The sequence below is a fragment of the Stegastes partitus genome, unplaced genomic scaffold (assembly GCF_000690725.1).
Source record: "Stegastes partitus isolate 25-593 unplaced genomic scaffold, Stegastes_partitus-1.0.2 Scaffold368, whole genome shotgun sequence".
In the NCBI taxonomy this organism is placed as follows: Eukaryota; Metazoa; Chordata; class Actinopteri; family Pomacentridae; genus Stegastes; species Stegastes partitus.
The window spans coordinates 343,697-366,764 of NW_007578099.1; the positions used below are offsets into that span (position 1 = coordinate 343,697).

Sequence of the window (23,068 nt, forward strand, 5' to 3'; positions counted from 1 at the left end):
TTCTCTGTCATCCAGGTCATGGTAATCCTAAATGCTCCAGCAGAAGCCAACTGGACTTCCTCTATTTCACCTCCTGTTCAAGAGGCAAAAACAAGAACCAGAAAAGAAGTTTAGTTGCCTTCTACATAGGTGTGATTTTTTCCTTCAACCAGTGTCACAACATCCATAAACTTTGTACCTCTCAGATGTAGAAACAGCAGGTAGAATCACAGGGACTTAACTTGCTCTGATGTAAAATGTGTAAATAACATGCAGCACATGCCACATATCAGAAACTGTTAAGTCATATTCTCCTTTATTGTGCTCCCCGTAGCAAAATTTCACATATTTAGAAGTGCCTAACCACTACTGGCTAAACTGCAAGTGATTTTAGTATTCCTTACTCTTTATAATATATCTCTTGTTGTATTTTTCTTCATAAATAACAGCCTTCAAGTACACTCCTCTCACATGTGCACCCATTGCAATAACTCCATAAATAAAGCTGGGCATGAACATCAGGCCTTTCACTGCAAATACTGTATAATGCCTTGTTATAGAAGCACAAGTGGTGCTAATAAATAATTCATCTGTCCGAAGTGTCCCAGTAAGACTTGACAGTGTGAAAACGAGCCAGCACCCAAGGCAGCGGGGAGGAAAAACATAAACTCAGCCATCAGTATACGTATTTCCACTTGTATCATTCAAAAATGTCAAAATAGCGACATAAAAAAGGCCTTGGCAAAACTCTTTTGACACTGGAAAAAGCAGTACATGATGCACATAAATGAAACCCAACAATATCCAAACAATACTCTTTATTCACTTCCACAGGGAAAACATTTTCACAGATTTTTTTTTTTATTTTCAACAGCGACATAACACATTAGGTCCACTAAACTAATGTACCTGATAAATAAAAAAGGACAGTTATAAAAAAAAAAAAAAGAGGCACAAAGGGTAACATGATTGTGGTCTGTTTTTCTTTCTTTCTTTTTTTTTTCTTTTTTAAAACATACATAACTAGACACTGGATTTGTTTCGCAAACTCTGGTCCATGTCGCCTTTTTATTTCAAGTCTGACTTTCCATAGGTCCAATGGTGCAAATCACAATAAATAAACACATAAATAGATCACTGGGAGACACCAAGTAGCGTGTAGCTGTAGCTGAATTTGTAGTAACTGACTCTCGTACTCAAATTATCCACAATATAGGCGGGCTTCTGCTTGTCAATCACACATTGGTAGTGTTTTTGAATACAGTCCATCTTAAAAGTGAAAATGTAACGGGTACCGACCAGAAGGTTTGTGTCTCGTGACCTGCTTTCTCAAAAACCAAATGAAGACACAGTTAAAGCTCAAAACATCTGAATTTCAGTTTGACCTGCTAATAGCTGCCAAGCGTCAAGACTCTGCTTCTGTCTTAATCTGCTACTTTTGTATGCCATGTGAGTAAGTTAATATCTAGTTTCAATTAAGTTGATTAGTAATTCAAGTTAACACACACAGTCACAGACGCATCTAAGTATAAAAACAGGACAAATTTGCCTCCAGAAGTACAAGATGAAGAGGACAAATCTGGGAATTTAAGCAGCTCAAGTTCATGAACGTGACGACTCAATCAAGTCAACATTATTAACAGATTGTATTCATAAGTATGTTTTGCAAATTTACATTATTATACAGTGGACTCATTTCCTTCAAACTGCAAAAAGCAAACTTCTCTGTCTTGAGTCCATCCACGCACACAATTTGCATTATTTGGCAGTGTGTTTTCAGCTACAGATAACCACATCTACTGCAGCACTATTTTGTATGATTAAGTTAAGTACCTAAAGCACTTTACCAGACAACAATAACTCATCTAAAAATAATTTAAACAAATTTACATGAAAAAAGTTACTTATGAAAAGTTCACATTTCTAATTTTTTTTAACTACAATGAGCAATTTCAGTGGCAATTTCTGTGTAGGAGTTCCTGGTATCTTGGCCCACCACACTGCTAGGTACTATTTTGTTTGTGATTTCTTCACATATAAAAACACCCAGCAATTCATCCCCTTTCCATATCTAATATTTCACAGGCATTCAGTTCAATGTTTACTGCTTAATTTTTATCTGTTAGTAGAAAACAGCATATAGAGTGGACAAAATGAACTTTGCTGAGGATGCTTGTGACTTTGTGGTAACCTGGAGGTGGTTGTTTGTGTTGTGCAGCACTCCAGTTTTTTCATCCTTCCTCTGTTTGCTCAAATGCAGTCAGGCAGGTAAACAGGATGATGAGAACTGTCATGAAAAAAGGCAATTCTTTATGGACATGAACAGTTCATCTAACTCAATTTTCTGTACGCTTTGCTTTGGTTGAACAGGAAACTTGCAGGCTCAGTTTCTTCCGAGTTTCTTCTCTTCACACTTGGCTCATATAATGAGTGCCGTCATCTACAACCCAGTGCCCTTGAACGCCCTCTGCAGCTCTTTGGAGAGCCGCTCTTTGATTAATCTGGAAGTTAACAACAGACAAAACAACAATTATTTTAAAGCCAAAATTAAAGTGTGATAACGTACAATAGCTTACAGTTGATTTGGCAAGACGCATATGTATCTGGAAAAGTGACACAGACAAAGCAGAAAACAAGGCTAAAGGCTCATGATAATGTAGGCTACTTGCGTAGGCTCTGCGCAGATTAAATGCAGAACTATAAATCAAGTTTTTGACCAGCACAGCTTTATTTTACTAGTAAATTAAGCATTTTTTCAATATTTTCCATTCATCACAAAAAACTTTGCATGCATTTAAAACAGATGGAAATGGGGGGAAGGGTGTTAATAAAAAGTCCTATGTCAATTGTGATGGCATATCTATCACAATGCATTTAACTTGTCAGTATCCTATCAACATTTACATATTTCTAAATATTAATAATTGTAGGAATCAGTTTCACAACACAAATTCCAAAATATCACAAAGATTAAATTTCTAGAATACAGATAAACCCACAACAGACAATTCAATGCTAGCGTTTCTCTTCAAGAAATTAAACATGTAACATGCAATAATAAAACCCAAAGCCCTTTAGTGTATGTAACGTAAAAATGCAAAGACAAATATAATTCTGCGAGTGTGGCGTCCCTGTAAGTCATAACAGCCAGTATATCAAGAATCTGAAACTGAAGCAACTACATGAAATTCAGCCATCAATAATTTTATAAGTCATTCCTGTGCTTTTGCTTTAGGTATCAAAACGTCTTTTGTGAAAAAGGTAAACAGATACTTTTGTCAGCTTACCTGGTCGTGGTACTTCTGATTTGGGTAGCAGGGTGCCTCCCGAGGGGACACGTTTTTCATTCTGACTGCTCCCTGTCTGTCCAGAGAACGAGACCTGGGTGCTTTGAGCTGACTGCGCCGGTGCCACGACTTTAGTTGTTCGTTCACTACTTGTCGTGGGAGGCAGTTTGAGCGGTATTGTGGATGGTCCCATTGTGCTGGAGGTGTGAGTCTGACGTCAGGAGGCAAAGGCCTCTGTGATCTCTGGTGGGGTACAGGAGTGTCTTTATACCAATATTCATATCTGTTGGGGGAACAAGGAGCTTGCTGGTGGAAATAGCTAGGAGACATGTCCATATCAGGCGGGTAGACCATCTCTTTGTTGTAATAGGTGTTCTTAGTACTGGGGCTGGGTAAGTGTCTGGGATTGTGGTAAAAGCCAGCGGGTGAGAAGGCTTGAGGTCCATAGCTGCCGACTGGGCTTGATATCGGGAATGCAGACTGATATTTGGGCAAATCACAGGGTGACTCCTGACACGGGGAGCTATTGTAGGATGTAAACGAGTGTTCGGAGTTGCTGTCCTCTGAGTTAGCGTGGTTTCCAAAGTTCACTGGAGGGGAAGGAGTCTGTGGTAAAGTTATTGCGTACTCTGTCAGTCTCCTCCTTGGACCCCTGGTGCGACCGCGATCCTTGTCGAATGAAGATTCAGGACTGGACAGCCTGCGCAAAACACAACAATTATGTACAGTAAATAAACAAGGTTACTCTACATAAAAAAAACTGCAAATATGTCCATGCATATGTGCACAGGTAAATTACATCTGTCATTTGCAGGTGGTTTTGAGCACCACACGGGCATGCAGTACTGTAGGTGTATATGAGGTGCAGCTACCTGAGGGAAAGCTGTCGGTGCACACGCATCTCTGGTGTGGAGGGAGTGCTGCTCGACTGGGTGCGGCTCAGCCTCAGATGGGAGAGTTGGAGTGGCAGACCAGCTTGTGCTAAGCAAGCCTCCAACGGTGGCAACAGTTCAGATTTGGCAGGACTACTGAGCACACAAAATGACAGAATAAAAAATATGTGCAATTTATTATGAACATTTGATATGGTTTCTTTGTAGGGGGAAGCTGGAAGTCATTTGTTTTTTTCTCTCCATATGTTTCTTTGACAAGAAAGTTCAAAAAAGACTTTGTTAATCACAGCAGATGTCAATGACAAAAAATATGAAACTAAAACAAATTTGGAGCTAACTTCTGGAGACATTTTGTAGAGTGAAAAGGGTCGCTGCATATTGTGCTTGCATGACTGTGTGTGACAATTAAAAGTCTTGATCTTTAAGGGTTTCAACTTAAAAGAATTACTAATATATCTGTGGCTGACATCATGAATGACTTCGGTAAGAGTACGTGCACTAACCCATTGCGCTGACCAAGAAAAATCCACATTATCTCAGGCTTGAGGCTTTAGAGGGGGGGAGCCTACCGGACAGTGAATTATACCTCTGTGCCAAGGTCTCCTTTTAACTGACAAAGATTTATTGTTCTGTGTTGGCTCTAACAGTTGACTGTTGTAGCATCGCTGCAGAAGTAGATGGCAGTGTTGCACATTCACAAGCATCACTGAACATCTACTCTGTAACTCAAAGCAGCAGTACTAGTGGTACGGAGGAGTTCTGTATTGGAAAGATCTGTTATTTCTTACAGTGTTGACTTCGTCACTACATATAATAACATTCTGACAGTTCTAATTAAACTTGCTTACATAATACCACAAAGAAAAGTTTGTTTAGCTAATGCTGAAAACTTGATGAACTGGAAAGGAGTCATGACGGATGATCGGCGTTACCTCGTCTTGCTGGAGGAGCGTGACTTCTTGTTCTTCTGGTAAGGTTGGTCAAGACTAGACTCCGTCCACGGGGTGTGTTGGATGGGAGGAAGGTCATACAGAGGGCTTGAGTCTGAACTCAACTTGGAGTCAAGGCTTGCAAGGGGAGACTGAGGCAGGTTCAGCTGTAGGGATTGTTTAGCCACAGACGGAGACATGTAGGAGCCGTCTACAGAGGAGTGCGAGGATGCAGGGGGAGGCTGGGGAGGATCGGTTTCTACTGGATAAGGGAGTCCTGAGGATGGCTGAGAGGACTGGCTTGTGACTTCTGGAAAAACACAGAAATTATGTTGTGTGTGGTAAAGTATTTAGTGCTGATACACATAAATCTTGACCACAAATTCTCTCCCTTTTAGGGAGCAACTTTTATTAAGAGAAAGAAAGAGAACTACTTTATTTAAGATTAGTACTTACTAGATTCTGTTCACATTTTCACATGTTTTACAGTTAAGTGTCAATTTGGCAAACGCTGTTACACTTTTAAACCACAAAAAGTAAGTGTTGTGCTTACTCCAAACCAACACTAGACTGAAAAAAGTGGATTTTTGTAAAAGGCTGTGACAAGTGAAGTCATACCTTCATCTTGCACAACAGAATCAGACAGAGAGCTGTCATCCGATGTGCCAAGATCTGAAAAACGTAAGAGACATTCATGAGCAAAGGACTATTTAATTAAGATTTTTTAGGTTATGAAGTGAAAATTAATCAATTTCCTGAGAAATATAAAAGAGAACTGATGTCTTTGTGTCCATGCCAGGCACCTCACCTTGTTGTGTAATATTAAAGGCAGGGAGTGGCGATGATCGACCGTGCTCCAGTCGGAGCTGGAAGGACGTCTCTTGTAGCTGTTTGAGTTTCTTCTCCTCTCTTTTGCACTGCTGTAACCGGCTCTTCCTCACAGCCTTACTCAGGTGTTCCTCTTCGCAGAGCTTGCGTGCAGCTTCATATATCTTCATCTGAAGCGCCAACTCGGCATCGACGAAACTCAGTTCTGACTCCTGTAAAGAAAGACAACAGTGTGACCCTAAAGCAATGGCATTTTGTGAAAAGGACATCATTTCATCTTTCCATCTCCAAATGCTTCTACCTCTGCTCCATGAGGGATGTTTTGCTCGTCCAGTTTAAATGCAGCTCCAATACGTCTGCGAATCTGTGGAGGCTTTTCTCCTGGCAGTAGAGGGTAATCTTCTGACAGCCGGCCTGTCAACTCCTGCAATACACAGAAACAATTTAAATCTAACTGTCCACAAAGCAACACCTGAACATGCCTAAAAGTTTATTTTATTGAGTACAAAGAGAAGCTTGAATAAATAGTTAATCAAACTAAAGACTTCCCTTAAATCAACACCAGTAAATCTTTTCAGTTTAGATTCGGTTTGATTCTGTTCATAGAGTTCATTCACCCATTGCCATGGCAGTTTCAAAACGATGTAAAGTATCTGATTCTGCTCTCCTGCATGTTCAGACATATAAGTTAAGGGATTTGGTTGCACAATTCTGCAGAGATTTCCTTTCACAACACATTCTTTGTGTTGCACTCTTCCAGCATCTGTGTTCAAATCAAACCCGAGCATCAGAACTTTCGTTATCGATGTTGTTAAGAAACAGTAAAAAAAACCTCTCTCACTTTGAGTCACTCTGAGCCATCCACCTTCACAGACAGACAAAAACGGTGAGCGTGGCCAATGAGCCTTGTTATTCTTTGTCACTGAGAGAAGGGAGGGGTATCATGACTCCCATTAGTTCACCTGAGCATGTCCCAACAGGAGTGCCCAGCCCGAGTGTCAACAGGAAAGAATGATCAGTCCTGGGATTTTACCCTGGAGCATGTACACATGGCAGCAACATGCCTCAATCTGCGTATGTGTCCAGTTTTGAAATAACTGTGTGAGGCAAGTTTTAGCCTTTATGTGATAATTCTCAGTGCAGAGACAGAAAGAGAGAGGCAGAAAATATTGAAAGGGGATGACATGGGACAAAAGTCTCATGCTAGATTCAAACTCAGGCTGTCATGGAAACATTTAACTTGCTTCTTCTAAAGCTATAATACCTTCAGAAAAATCTCCTTGCTGCCTCACTGCTTCGTCAGACTGCACTAAACAATGTATCTGAAGGGACAGGCATGCTTGAAGGAGAGGTGAATGGATTAAAACATCCTTTGTTTCCTTTCAGTGGAGTTTCTGACTGATGACTCAAGGCCAAGTTGAAGATAATGGATACAGATTTGAAAATGCATCAATGGTTTCTTTTCTTGGTCCAACATGCACACACAGTCACAATTTTGTGACCACTGTCTGTAACTGCTGTTCAAAGCGGCAGTTTCACCTTTCACCCCTGTACCTGAACCAGGCTGTATCTGTTAGAAAAAAAAATCTGAAGGTTGCGAAGTGCGGCACATCCACTGAAGAGGCTGATTGGTACAACTATGACTAAGATGTATGTAGCATTTGTTGAACTTCATTTCAGCTGCAGCTGAGACAGTTCAATGACATCAGTGTCATGACTCACTGCTGCTATGTATTTTGGTAAATTAAGGAGTAAAGAAGGAGGTAAAAATGCTGATGTTTTTAAAATCTCACTGTGGCCTGGTGATAAGAAGACCTCTAAATCCTCCTGATTGTGTCTCATCCACAGAGCCTGAGGTTGTTTGTTTTGGCCCTACAGTTGTGGGGATGTACTTTTAGATGGAAAGTAAAAAAAAAAGTTGCTGAGAGTTTAAGGGGTTATAATCTCCAGTGTTTGCTTGATGTGGTTTGAAAACAGTGTGTTTAAAAAAACTGCACCCTGTGATTGTCCTGTGATCTGACATTTATTTGCCAATGCGAGTGGCCTGTGCACAGTCTTTTCTCTGTCTTCCACATTAGTGAGGATACAGATGTCGGCAAACACGTATGAAATGTCCTTCTGAAGGGTTACTTTGTTAACCTGCAGTAAAATGCGTCATCAAAATCCAGCACAAAACTGCCCCGCCAAATTTAATCCTTAAAAAATAGAAAAAAAAAAGCTGCTGAATCATCAGCTTTATGGTAAGTACACGGTGTACCAGCTAGCCTAATTAAAAAACAATTGTCATGAGTTTTACTTTGTCTAGGTCTACTAAAACCTTTATGAAGACTTCAATCATCATAACTACGTGACTCATTTGTTCTGTGGCATGTTACCAGTGTAATTTTCCTATGCGGCCTCATTAGGTTAAACTGTTGATCTGTAGATTACTTACAGCTTCTCGGATGCAGAGTTTCTTCAGCTCCAGTATGCAGATCTCCAGTCGGTCTCGGAGATCCTGATGTTTAACTTTCATAGCCCGCGTGTGTGTGGTCACATCCTTCGTGTGTGTTGTTGGGCTGTCAGAGCCTGCGTCATGCAACATAAAAGAAGCAAATAGACTCATCTGAGATCACGCGGCTTTACTGTGACAGTCAAATGTCTTTATTTAGTTGTCAACACCTAAACCCATAAGGTGGAGGAATTGAATTGCTAAGAAAAGGCAAAAATCAAAGCAAAACCAGAAGAAAATAAGCTTGGTTTAAATCCAAATGTAGTCATGTAAAGATCAATAGAAGCAATTTGACTTCAGATAATGACTTTTAACATCAATGAAATGATGTATTATATGTTAAATGATAAGAGCATATTGCTGTTTTCTAGAGCTGGAGAACAGCTTATTTTACACTGACAAATAAATTCAAATCTAACTGATATATAAAGAGAAACTTAGTATATATATATCACTTATTATTTGATGTAAGCTATTGATGTATCAAATCCAAAAACATTTATTGAGGAATTTAAATAATTACTTCTGTAATCAAACAATCTTATAGACACAAAAGCATATAAATCCAGTACATAGACAAAGTTGCCAGTTTGCTGCCTAAATGTCATTCAACCTAAAACATGAGCTCTCAAGCAAATCCTACCTTTGTAAAGCCTAACATCTTTAGGTGTTGTTTTGCTGGCGTCATGCCACTGGAGTCTTAACTCTGTGGGAATTTCTGGTGCTGCTGAATTGCACTGCATTACAGTGGCAACTTAGTTTGTATATGTGCATAATGTGAGTGAACAAACACGCAACCTTGAAACACATCCACAGCAAAAACAAAGCCAATCGATTATGCACGAGAAAAAGACCATTCACGAACTGTTTACAAATAATTTTCTGTAAAATACATACATTTAAGTCAGATAGTTGCATTTATTCATTTACCATTATTGGTACCAAAAAGTGACTTGTAAAAGGTAAAAATGCCTGTTAAGGTTCCTCATGCTGATGGTGATCTTTGTATTTAATCAATTTGTTTCCATTATATTTTTGTCTTCATTTGTTTTTTTTACTGTTTTCTGTTGCCTTGTGAGTATTAGTAGTGTGATAGTTTAACTCTGCGGGCCACTGAAGCAGACACAAAACAATGCACCATTTGTTGTTATCGCTGTTTTCACTAGTTACACTGAAACTGCAAAATCAGTGTCAGGATCTTTGTAGCGGTAAACAATGTGAATGTTCGACTGGTGCCGTCTGTAGCCTTGGTGACTGACGACATTCAGATTAGTCTCAGGGCAGTGGGAGTGGCTTCAGGCAAAATGCATTGAGCACCACATACCTTCAGAGATTATTAACAGAATCCCTGCAGGTACTGACAAACATCTGATGTGCGACAGGAAAGAAGTGTGACAGCGCTACAATAGGCCAACGAATTCCTCTTCCTACAGTCACAATCCCCCTATTCTTTGCAGACTGACACTTTTTCATTGTATAGAGCAGACATCACGTGGCTCAATTAGGGCGCAAGGAATGTCAGAAAGACCAGAACAAATCAGCAGACACACTGGGTCCAAAAAAACAAGATGGCTGATGTTTACTGTTAACTTCATGGTATTGTTAAGATATGGGACAATGTGGAAAAACACTATTTTTGACTGCCTGAAGTTGAATGTGGACACCCTGAAATACGGGCTGACATATTTATAAAGGTTGCACTTAAATTGACTAATCAGCATTTTTACTTGACCAAATTGTTGCACATCACAGAAGAGGCAGAAAACCAGTAAATCATCCCTATAAAAAAAACCTGACGCCAGAGAATAGTTGGCATTATTTTGAATAACCAAACAACTTATAGCAGGACTCCAGACTAACCTTTTCACTGGTAGAACTGGTGTGACAAACATTGTCATTTGGTCGGATCTCTCTCCTGGTCACAGGCAAAACATAAAGCTGAACACTTTCTTATTGAAAGACACCACAATTCACCAATTTTCGCTAAACACCTCACATTGCGGGCTGTGGTTGATGCTGCTTGGTGGCTGTGGTGTGCTCAGACAGGTGTGTGACCAAAAACTACATTGAAAATAGTAGGGATGCACAATATATCAGCGACCGCATTGGTATCGGCGGATATTAGTGTTTTTTTTCCCATATATTGGTATCGGTCTGATGAACTAATTTAGCTGATGTGGAAAAACCAATGATTGTCTAACATTAGCGCCTTCGTCTCTACATCTGATATTGCTGCTATTTCACAAATGTTTTTACTTCAATGGTCCTGGACTTGAACGTTAAATACGTTAAAATATGTTTAAATATGTTTTACTTTTGTTACATAATAAAGAAGACTATGTGATCTAATTTGGTATGGGCTTCTTTTGAACAGTTTTCACGTTCTCACAGTGCTTACTAATACAAATATTTCAGTGTGAACAAAAACTGAATATCGACATCGGCAATATCGGTTATCAGCAATATCAGAAATCTTAATGTCGGATATTGGTATCAGCCAGAAATTTTAATATCGTGCATCACTAGAAAATAGTTAAAATAGGGTGTTCTAGCGTCAGATTTGTCCCAGATGAAACAGAGTGATTTTATTTCTACATTCAGTCTTTTCCATGAGCAGAAAAAACTTTTTTTGGTGCGCTATGCTTTTCACAAGAAAACCACATTTTTAAGCATAAATACACCAAAGTTATAAAAGTGCTGCTTTCCACCACTGTGGTTAACACAGTAGCTGTCTGTACACTAATACATCTTATTGATCATCATACACTTGTACCAATGTGAGCACTTTAAATTTTAACTCGCACACTCTCAAAAACAGAGGTCACAGTCTGGAGCCCTGGGTAGTTTTTTTTTCACCAAAATTAATTTAGATAAAATTCTGTCCATCAACTAATTTACTAATCAACTGATCATTTCAGCTCTCATAGTATTTTAATTGGTAAAAAAAAAAAAAAAGCGAAACTTCTCTCCTGAGCAAAATATTTCACATCACTATTTTTACACATCAAAATTGCTGCTGAAATTGGGATTAAAACCTTTTTTCCAGACCAGCTGTGTGAAGTCTGTGAGTGTCGGCTCAGTATGAAGACTTAAAATAAGAAAATAAAAGAAAACCAGGCGGCGCGGAGCTTGAAAAAAAGTGAGCTTATTAGATGTCTGTTACCTGCTCCTCATCTTTGGTTGAGCTACATCGGGTACTGGCTCACCCAAATCTGTGGTCAAAGTGTCAGCAGCAGTTGCATTGTGGGTAATGTAGGCACCAGGTGTTGACATGGACAAAGAGGAACTATACTGCTTATTCTGCTGTTTCATCATTGATTTCAATTGTCGATCTTGAAAACGACAATGTTGTCCAAGTACAAATCAGTGAAGTGTTGTTTTAATCTGAATCAGGACTCAGCAACTAATCCAGCAGCAAGTCACCGGAGACCTTTAGTCTCTTTGTGGCTGTCCGTCTTATCACAAGACAACCTGTTCTCTTTAACAGAGTAGAAAACTTCCACTTGCTTTCAACTGGAGGGAATTACCACTTAATTCTCGCTATATGTAGCATGTGCTGGATTATTTTTATTTAGAACACGACTGAGATCACTGCAGCCAGTATCATTTTAGAGCAAGTTGTTAACTCTATGTCATTTTTCATACATTTTTTAACCACTGAAGAGGATGTGAAGCACAAGTGTTATGAATTCACCGGAGGTCTTGACATCAGATCAACATCTTTATATATAAATAAAGTTTGGGCCTCTAGCATAGATTTAATAGAACATTTTATGAAACTCTTAAATCCTCCATTTTTACAATACATAAAGTGTCTCAGTAAAGCTGTCTAAATGTTTCAAGCGTTGCACAAATTGTCACACGGTGCAATGTGCATGTGTAGCATGTGTGTGTACTTCATGGAGAGACTTTGAAAATGTTTTACCTGAATGAAGGATGATGCCGCTGTCAGTGTCGCTGATCTCTCCATTGATTTCCATGTCAGTAGATCAAATTGTTGTTGCTGTTTTTCAGGTTAAAGCAGAGTCACAACATTTCCTGTGAAGTAAGATTATAGATTTAGGAGCAATTCCTGGTTTCAAACTCTTTCAAGTCTACGTCAACCGGAATTTTAGGGGTTAACAGATATTGTTTTTTCCAGGGCTGATACTGATTATTAGTAAATCAATAACTGATAATTGGAGCCACTTGTAATGAAAATATACATTTTGTTGTCAAAATGTAAAACAACACAAACTATATACAAAAACTTTGTTGAAATGCTTTTGTTTATGCATGTTTTACATATGGTTAATTAAAAGAGAACATTTCAACATCTGTCCATCAGTGTTTAGACTGTTACTCATGACGTGTAACTAATCAAACAGTGTTGTGGGTGGGACATTGCTCAAGACCACAGAGTGACTACAGAGAGGGAGAAGTGGCTGCATTAGAGCCAAAGTAGCACACTTTTATATCTATTTATAACAATTCAAGGCCTCCTGAATTTCACAGAAATCTGTGATATTTTGTTTTCACTTAGTGACCAATTTATTGAATGTTCTTACAGAATAACAAATGTCTTCTCACATGATGAATACCGATCCCTTTAGAGACAATCTGAACCAGAACGACTGAAGGAAAAAAATTACTACACCTTTTTAGATATTTCACACCATTTTGCTGTCATCTCATGATGCTACTTTGTTAGCGGTGCTTCAAAGGACTAAAGCAGTAAGAAATTAGATCTTGGCAGCACAGTGTTAAAGCCTATAGCCTCTGAAGTTCACTCACAAGTAGGAAACCTGGATATACAATGAATTACAAGCAACTACACATTAACCTGCACAGAAAAGCAACAAATGAGCAGTCAAAAAAAAACAAAAAACAAAAAACTAAACCAAAACGCAAACAGCATTAAGAGAATCTTATGACCTGTGATTCAGGTGTGACTTGCCTCCTTGACCTCACAGACAGGTGTAGTCATAGTCTGCCACAGCATGAGTACACACACATGATGCCAAGTCTAGGGCGTTTCCTGTGACGGCCTGTTTGTTCGTCTCTGATGTCACGATGGCCATTATCTCATTCCTTGTGAAAACTGGCCCTCGATGTATGAGCTGTCGTCAAATAAAAACTGCGAGGCTTGTTGGTTTGATTATTAACTACAAGAATACAGGAATGTGGCAATGGTCGCATTCCAGCACACATGGGAGGTTCACTTGAGCTAAAGTGAGAAAGTCGACCAGCAGCCACTGTTATGAGGAACAACTGTATGCTGTGAAGACATGAGTGAAAGCATACAAGAGCCGATTCTACTCTAATGCTGAGCTAACTCGGTGACACTGAGTCAGGAGAAGAGATCCATATAATGTGCTGCATTCTCATCCTAAATATGACATAAACATGACACACATCCTCAATAAATTTCATATGACTCTGACTGGAATTTCCATGCCTCCCAATCACCGATAACTGGCTGCTGTGTTTGCAGAATTAAGGCGAAACAGCTGATGCACAGTCCACTAAAACAACACAAAGATTCAGCACAGAAAGCAAAAATAAAAAATGTATATTGTAACCACAAGCTGAGCCTTGCAAAAAGTTATCACAATCTGCAATCTGTGACATTCACAACTAACAAAAAAACTACTGATACTGATATGCACATAGGTCAACACAATCCCATTCTAGCACAATATGTTCATTTTTACTGTATGTCCTCATACTATAAAACTACAAGCAACAGTTGGTATGTGAGGATCAAACTACTGATCTATTTTATGACAGCAAAACTAAACAAAAATCAAGAATGCCTTAAAATGTCTGAAAATATCATAAAATAGCCAGCAAATGTTCCTAGACTCATTGGTGAGTTCTTCAAAAAGCTCATATTGTGTAATTAACAGTCCAAAGATGGTTTATATATAATGAAAGTCACAAAGAAAAGCTGCAAACCCTTGTTTGTTAAAGGCTGGAATCCCCGCGATAAGCTTTTCGTTTGTCACTTGCCAGTTTAAGGTGTGCAAAGCACCAAAACCCCCTGAAAGTCCTGCCCTCATCCCTCCATCATGCTTGGATGAAGTTGTGGTTTAAGGGAGTACACTGAAACTACTCCAGCCGTTTGATGTCCTGCAGATATTCAGTATCTTGCCATCAAAACAAAACGCTATGTAAGATTGTTTTACTGGGCAGTGAGGTGATTTGTCAGATTTGGTTTATCTGTTTCTTTTGTGTGTCATACTTTACAACTGTTTTACATTTTAAACATACCATTACATGCTCAAGTGCACTTTGGTGAGAAGGCAAAACAATCATCATCAAAAAATTGATGTAGCTTCAAAAGAGCATTAAAAATATTATTTTCACAAGGATAGATATTCTACATTAATCCAAATTAATGCACCTAGAGGGCACTAGGATAATTAAAAAAAAACAAAAAAACATACACATGCTACATGAAAGACTGCCAATTGGACAATATTTGAAAAATGTACTTACTTTGTGGAAAAACTGTCAAAATCCAAAGAGTGAAAACTTTTCCCTGAGAACTCCTGACTTGAATGGAAGTACACAAAACCAGAGCTGTGTGAAGTCTGAGCAGGAATGAGAGACTCACCCACTAAGAAAGCGCTTGCTGCTGAGGAGGAGTGGCCTCGAGGCCGGATCATATAACTCAGCTCTCCTGTCCGAGGTTGAAACTGTGTCAACAACAATGACCAACACGCTGACTAATTGCACTTCACTTTATCCTCTTATCAGCCTGTGTATTGATGGGTGGGAACAACTTGACTGAAACGTGTCTAATTACACAACTGCCGTAATAAAATTTTTTGAAAAAAGCCGAAGACCTGAACCTCAGGAGAGACACATGAACAACAACACTGTTTAATGAACTGATCAGTTGCAAGAACATTTTTAGTACCGATTAACTGTGTGGGCAAAATTTTGGCCAATTCAGCTATGGATTATTAGTGATCAAGGAGACTCATAACCAACATTAGGACCCGATATACGTTTGGAGCAAAACTGAAAAGCTTTGTGTCAAAACTTCCAATGCAAAACTTTGTTGCAAAACTTTTGTTTATTTATGTTTTGCACACCTTCAGTGAAAAGATTTTCTCTTAACCATTTATTTAGCAAGTTATTACTTGACCTGAGCAGGACACAGTGGCGAGTAAGGACAGAAAAACACAGCTGCATTCGAGTCAAAGTATCACATGTGATCAAGTATTTATTTTAGTGGGAATTTGTCAAAAAAACCAAACAAACAAACAAACAAAAAAAAACCCCAACCCACTGATATTTGAAAAAAAAAAAAAAGCTTATTCTCTGATCTAATAATCAGGCAGGCTAATATTCAGTCAATCCTTAGCAAACATGTCTGAAAGTCTGGTTTCAGGCTTATGAATGAGTAAATTTTCTGCTTTTCTTTATCTTACACAATAGTAAATTAAATGTTATTGTAAAATGTCTTTTTGAACAAATTAAGCAAACTGAAGACACCATCTTCTGATCAGGACACTTGTGATGAGCATTTTTTTTTGTTACTGTGTTTTCACATTTTAGAAACCAAAACACAAATTAACAATTTTCACTTGATTGAAATTGTATAAACTGCAACCCAAGTCAGTTTATCTTCAAGACCGTAGTAACTAATAAATGCTAGCAGTCAGAGAGTCTTGTTCACTCTTTATCTTTGTAATTTGTTTATGGGCTTAGTTTTGTGGGCCAGCTTGCAAGGTATCTTACTTTTATGACAACAAACATAATGTTTGAAACATTATGCCTTAGTCACTGGTTTTAAATGACCGTATAAATGACTCTCTCATACTCTCTCCACTACTGTTTTCTCACAATGACCATTATAAATTGCTGCCAACTACTGTAAGAGATGAGCTCTGCCCATTCAAAGATCAAATATCTGGCATGATGCATGTCTGCTGCCATCTCCTGGTTGTTTAAAAGGAGAGAAAAATTGATAAGCATTTATGAACTTACAACTTTGCTACCTTGGATTTTCATGTAGCTCCTGAAAATTCACAGTGTGTCCACCTCCTACTAAGGCCATTTTGTTGTGTGCTGTTTCTGCCTCCACTAAAAAAGAGGGAAACATATGGCGCTGGGATAGTCCGCATGATTTACAGACCCAAAGGCAGCACCTGCTCTGTAACTGCATGGCTCACATTCATTCTGAATCTCAATATTCATTTTGGCTTTCCAGGAATGTTAGTGCTCAGACACTCAGAAAAAGGTCCAGCAATTCCCAGACACTCAAGGATCAGATCTCAAATGACATGGCACCGAGAAAGCAGCAGCTAGAACAGCAAAAGCGGTAAAGTTTTGGTTCACTGACTTCTACATTTAGACTTTCTCAGTGTGAGCACTACTGGACACATTTCACACATACCAGCCTCGTAGATAAAGGCTTCATAGTTTATTGACAGTTTAGTAAAATAACACACTAATTACTTTGGGTATATTAAACAAAAGCTACAAGCAGACATATCAGTAATGTTTTAAAAAGTAATGATTGGTATGATGCTTGTCAGCAACAAGTTTGAAGTTACTTAGATAAAACTAATGAGGCGTCCAAACAGTCTTGTACAGGAATGTAGTTTGTTGGGATATATATATACTATTGTTTCTAATAGGTATTATTGTAATGAATACCATTCTGACTGCTGATTATTTCCTTAATTTTCTTTGTTTATAGAATGCCAGAAAATGCTGAAAAAGTTTATCAGCAATTTCCAAAGACATAAAATGTCCTGTTTGTCCACAACCCAAGCAAATTCAGTTTACTGTCAGAGAGGAGTAAAGAAAGAATATGTACTTTAAAACAAACAAACAAAAAAAAACAAACATATGACACCAACTCTGGCTAATTTAATAGTGAACAGCTAGTTGATTAATTGCTGCTGCTGTAGTTTCTAATATGTTTTCAAGTCTATTTATCGGTGTTGTAGGCTAAAACAAAAGCTCAATAACCTTCATGAAGGCAGGATTTATTGTTGGACCGTTGCATTAAACTGCATTAGTTTTACCTGGCTGCACCTAATGAACTCAAACCAGGTGTAAAAAGGCTGCAGGGAGGCTTAACGCTAGCTTACTGCTCACCAGCACCTACACAGTTAAGAAATAAAAGCAGAGCAGCAGCAGCACATAATGTAAACAGGCTGATAACCTAAAGTCAGATATAAAGGAAGTGCAGTGATAGGAATTAATATTTACCTCTTCTGATCGTGGGAAACTACAGTTAAAAGCTTTTATCAACAATAAGAGAGAGCTGTGTGAACAGACATGCCCAGAACCATTTAAAAATCTTATCAGAGCTAGAACTATAGCGTGACACTTAGCACATTTGTCGTATCGTAGTTGTCCTCTATCAGTTCTGCAAATGCAACAACTGTGTAAAGTCCAACGTGCTGGATGTAAAGATTAAACAGTTTCCCACAATTCTGCTGTAAAACTCAGACATCCGTCCAGAGTTATGGTAGCCAGTTGGTGGATGTCATGGGTGGTTTATATAAACCAGGAGTCCCCCAGAGACAGAGAGCAGGCTTTGTGTAGGCAACACAGCAGCTGGCAAAACAGATTCTTTAAATATTCTTGAGTCCTTTTATAAGTGCGCAGCTAGACTACTGCTGCCAGTGTAGAGCCAACAGGGTTCACACGTTTCCCCTCAATATTTTACAACTTGCTTCTACTACCAGATGCTTTGAAGGTTTTGCTGTAATGATGCTTAAATTAAACTTGTGTCAAAAAATGTGCTATTAAGCTGCACTAAAGTACAACAAATTCTAATGTTTTTAGAAGCCAAACAAAGAAAGTGTTGGAGCTGCTGAGCTCCCTCCCTCTACTCTGCTTAAGCTTTATGTTATCTGAAGGCTCTAATTGACTATAATGAGGGTGTGACAAAAATACTACATGTACAAGTGTGCAGAAGTAGTGCGTTTGATGTGGATTACTGAATTAGAAGTTTGTGCACCGCCATGTAAATCAAGGCCTATTCTGAACTGTGACCAAGCACTAGACTGTGGCTGAGAGTGAGCAAGCTTCAAACACATCAACACCATTACACAGATGGAGACCTTTATATCTAAAGCTCCACTAAAGTGCAGGCTTCCTACACATTTTCCATTTCAAAATTCCAAACTTTTCCAGACTCAAATGTCCTGACCTCTCAGTAGATTCTTCAGAACAAATTTCACATCTGAGTAAAAATAGCTGGATGTAAATAAATGGTTTTAAAGTCCAACTGTATTTCTAACAAACAGTATAATCTACATTCTGACAAAGAAAGATTGAAGCTCAGTGGGAACAATACAAATCATATAACACCAAACACAGACAAGTTAATGTACCGTATATTATTCAAGCTGAAGTGTTAAAACACAAAGCAGCAAAGGAGAACAACAGCATCCCTGTCCAAAGAGGACAGGTGGTGCAACCTATACTAGCATCAATTTAAACATACTGCAAAAATAATATTATTTCAACCACATTTTTTATACACAGCAACTAAAAATGAGTTCAAAAAAGTTAGATACTTTAACTTTTACAGTGTCTGTGCGACCTTGCTAATTCACTGTATCCATGGAAACGACAATATAACAGCAGTAAAGGTATGGTTTCCTCACCCAGAAAAGATAGTCCATAAACTTTTCTGATCACTGCATAACTCATACAACATCAGACAAGTCTAATAGTTGGTTATTTGGGATGCAATTCAAAGATAGCAAAATGAACTTGCTCACAGCCGTCTGAATTTGGTATCATTTTAAGGTAATGGAGGGCAGAGCTGTTATACAGGCTCTGACATACAGACTCAGTGGCACCTCTGTGCAAAAGTGTGCGTTGTCGCATGCCACACTTCTTGCCGTGCTTTCGGTCACATGGAGCTCACTCTGGCCCACATTCTCTCACACAGTTGCAAACATTAGATGACACTGGCTGCTTGCTCTAAACACCATGAAAAACACTCTGCTACATGCTCAGTTCATTTTTTAAAATTCGGAAATTAATGCTTTAGAAAACAAAGTAGTCGCAACAGTCTGCAAACACAAGTATTTTTTTATACTCTCCTTTGTGTGCTTATCCAGAATTAGAAGGGATTCAAATCAAATTCCATACTTTTCCATACTGACTAGGAACCCTATAAGTAGCTTTGAAACTGGGCTGTTCTGCAATATCTGGCTGTAGTAAACTCCACACAGATGTATAAGCTTGTTTGAGCTCTTCATTGAACCTGATGTATGATGCTGACAGACCCGATGATGTGTCTCATGGCTCTATCATCGGCATATTTCCTGCATTTTACGCTCATCTCCTAAATTTAGCTTGGCCTCACTATCTCTGGAAAAAATTCTACTAGCACTGAAGGCAAAGTTATGCAGGTTTGAACAGTGCTGAGCTGCACAGAGTTAGTAATGACTGCCCCACCCGCAGCTCAGTGAAGGTGCAGGGGTTAAGCCACTTCTGTCCTCTTGCCCTCAGGTCAATGCTCAGGAATGTGTGGACTGAGGGAATATTTCAATGCACAGAAATCACACACTAACTAATTGGACTGCTGCAGACAAGACAAAGACAAAGTAATCTTAGTTTCTTGTAGGGCTGCACAATATATCACACAATGACGCTACCATGTGTGCATGCGCAATAGTCACATCGCCGTAAGGGCAATGTAAGGTAGGGCAAACTCAAACACATCATGCTGCAACTTGCAAGAAAATTTGCATGGTTCTCATTTTCCATAATAAATCTACGAGAGGTCTGTCTGATAGAACATCATTTACATTTAATATAAGGCTTCTTGGTTACACTGAGTTTTATTTGAACTTTATTCACAAGACACTCAGTTTGTTGACATGCAGGCTCCACACAAAAATAAGCAACAAACAGGAGAGAAACACTGAAAAGCAAGATTTAATTGCGAAAATTAATGCAACAATAGTTGTATGCAAATATTTTGACACAGAAAGAATGACGTTGTGTCTTGCAATTTTTGCCACCACGTGAGGAAACACAATTAATTTGACTATTCAAATCAGCATCACAAAGTTCTGTACGGCAAGAGCAAAGTCAGATCTGAACGCCAACCAAAGCAAACCAGTAAAGCAACTTTTGGATGCCTTTGCCAGTGTTCCACAACGTGACAAATGTATTCAAGCCATTCGGTGAAAATTCTCATAATTCTTCACATTGTAACTTGTAACATGTATATCGCAGAAAAACTACTGCAGTATAATTTTTTTGTGCAGTTCTTTTTTTCCAGTAAGCCTCCCATCAACCACTGTATAAATTCCATCAATTACAATTGTAAGCTCAACTTTTGTTGACCCTTCAGACCTTTCTTCTTCAAAGTGCTGTTTTCACATCAAAGAGGATGTTGCAAAAATAGAACTTCTCTGTACAGGTATCTTTACATAGTTAATGGTGCATCTTTAAACTTCACTTCTCCTTTACAGACAATTGACACCATAACAGAAGTCAGGTACTGTCCATAAAATGTATACTTTCTATAGAATTAAGTGAAGAATGAATTAAAGGCAGAGGAATGGATACTATTTTTGGTTTTTAGTGCTTTCTGATGAAGCTACCTGCCAGCTTAATGTACACCTGTGATATAAAACTGCAGCAATGTCTAGGTAGGTGGATTTAAATAATGAAGAAAATGATAAAACGAGTTTGAGAGAAGTGTGAACCATCTTGAGAGCTTAACCAACAATGTCAAATACAAAAATCTGTTTAAAGGAAACCACAAATGTACATCATGTGTCATCCAGCCGCCCAGTCAGCTGCTTCAAGCTGCATCAAGCTGCTGGGCCTCTGCTCTGAAAAGTTTCCCAAAGTTTCCCATTTAGTGTCTAGCTTTTCCCACAAACTTCAACGCTCTGCTTCCAATTACTTATTGTACAGGTAAGTTAAAATACACGAAATAAACAGCGCCGAGCAATGAAAGGTAAAGTAAAAGTGACAATAACTCTGGATTTTGCTCTTACCTCAGTAGCCAGTTAGCTTGCTAGCATCGTGCCTCATCTACATCCACACAATCTGCGCTCCATTGGCTCGCAGCCTCCCAGATTTGAGCTGGAAGTTTATTTACATTGACGAAAGCGCGAAAAGAAAACAGCACCGAGTCCTTCAGTTGCGTCTCTGCGGTCTAAACGAGAGAATAAAGCGGAACGCCAACATTAAACTAAAGTTTTAAATCGCCAAACGCAACCTTTGTTGGAAAGGCTGCACCGAGAGCTCTGTAAAGTAAAGCAATGCTGGTGCTGCCTTCAAGGGCTGTCGGAAACAAAGGCGAGCTGAGTATTTACCATGGTAACGCGACGTTTAGGTTAAATGAACATGCATGTTGAGCGAGGTAATTGAACTTAGATCGATTTTTTAGAAAGTAGGTTGTACAGCACATTAACATACATTCATTGCGGTATTATTTTTATTTTTTAAGCTCATGATATACTTGTGCTTCTCAAATCTGCTGTTTAGCGGCTATTGTATCACTGTCGTTGATTGCTAGCGTGGTTTCTAGAATAAAACAGCAGCCAAAGCAACTTCTCACTGTTAATGTCATTTTTTTGTACCTCGATATCGCTTCGAGTTACGCTTTTTTCGAAAGATTGGCAAGTTACGAGTTTAGGACGGGTTAGTGAACGCCACACAGTTGTCCTCTGCTGTGTGGGCGGTTTACGGGCAGCGCAGATTCTGCAGAAAGTCGAGATGATGCTACAGTTTACATGATGCATTTACTGGTCATAACAAAAACATCTCTCACCGTCACCCTTCGGAAGCTACCTAATACATTGTAAATAAGCTGATTTTTACACTACACCCTCACACCCACTAGAGGTCAGCAGAGCATTAAATAGACTTTAAATCCTGTCACCAGCCTGATATGCCCACTACACATACAGAAGGCAACCAAATCACTTAAATGTCAAATGCTTAAACATTGTATGGCTTTTCAGTAAATGCATCGCTTCTAAGTTGAACAGTACAGTCTTTGCTTGTATGTCAAATCAAAAACTAGCACTTTAGATCCACTATATATTAAAAAAATACAGGCACACATCCCATCCTTCATTGCTGAGATTCAATCCCCCCCCCCACCTATATATTATTAGGGTCCGAGCACTCCAGTGCAAGGACCCTATTGTAACCGTTGTGATTATTATTATTATTCTTTATTATTATTTTACCGACTTTTGAAACGCGATTTTGAGGGCCTTAACATGCACGAAAACTCACCAAAATCGCCACACACACCAGAACTGGCGAAAAATTTGATATGGACTTGGACATGTGGCTGCCACAATGGCTCCACAGCGCCACCTTGAAAATTTCAACGGAGTACTGTCTGAAGCACGTATGACCTACAGCTACGCAATTTGGTAGGCATATAGAGCTCATCGGCACAAACAAAAACATCTCTCTGCACCAAGCTCTAAAATGCAACACGGCTCAACTGCGCCCCCTAGAATATTTCAACATATTCCCATCGGATTTCACCTACAACTACGACCTTCGCCACACGTGTGTAACAACTCGTGACGCACAAAAAAGTCCATTAGCATGTTTCTGTAAACCCAACAGGAAATCCGCCATGTTGGAAAAACGGCGACCATGCCGGGCCATTTTTGGCCAAAATCGAACTCCTCCTAGGGGGTTCGTCGT

The 23,068-nt window shown here is 39.0% G+C and overlaps 1 protein-coding gene across 3 annotated transcripts; it reads right to left on the reverse strand.

Moving 5' to 3' along the window:
* Positions 1-782: 782 nt before the first annotated feature.
* inavab (innate immunity activator b) lies at positions 783-21,650 on the reverse strand. 3 transcript variants are annotated; one of them, XM_008284699.1, is made up of 10 exons: positions 21,391-21,650; positions 12,333-12,445; positions 8,351-8,484; positions 6,218-6,340; positions 5,897-6,128; positions 5,707-5,760; positions 5,092-5,398; positions 4,139-4,291; positions 3,267-3,966; positions 783-2,480 (listed from the first exon to the last, which is right to left on the reverse strand). In XM_008284699.1, exons 2-10 carry the CDS (start codon positions 12,385-12,387, stop codon positions 2,388-2,390), a joined length of 1,851 nt encoding a protein of 616 aa, XP_008282921.1. In that variant the 5' UTR covers positions 12,388-12,445; positions 21,391-21,650; the 3' UTR covers positions 783-2,387. The 3 variants fall into 3 exon arrangements, with proteins under 3 accessions (XP_008282921.1, XP_008282919.1, XP_008282920.1); XM_008284697.1 differs by having other exon boundaries at positions 4,139-4,294; positions 21,391-21,649; XM_008284698.1 differs by lacking the exon at positions 21,391-21,650 and adding an exon at positions 14,888-14,986 and having other exon boundaries at positions 4,139-4,294.
* Between the last annotated feature and the right edge of the window lie 1,418 nt (positions 21,651-23,068).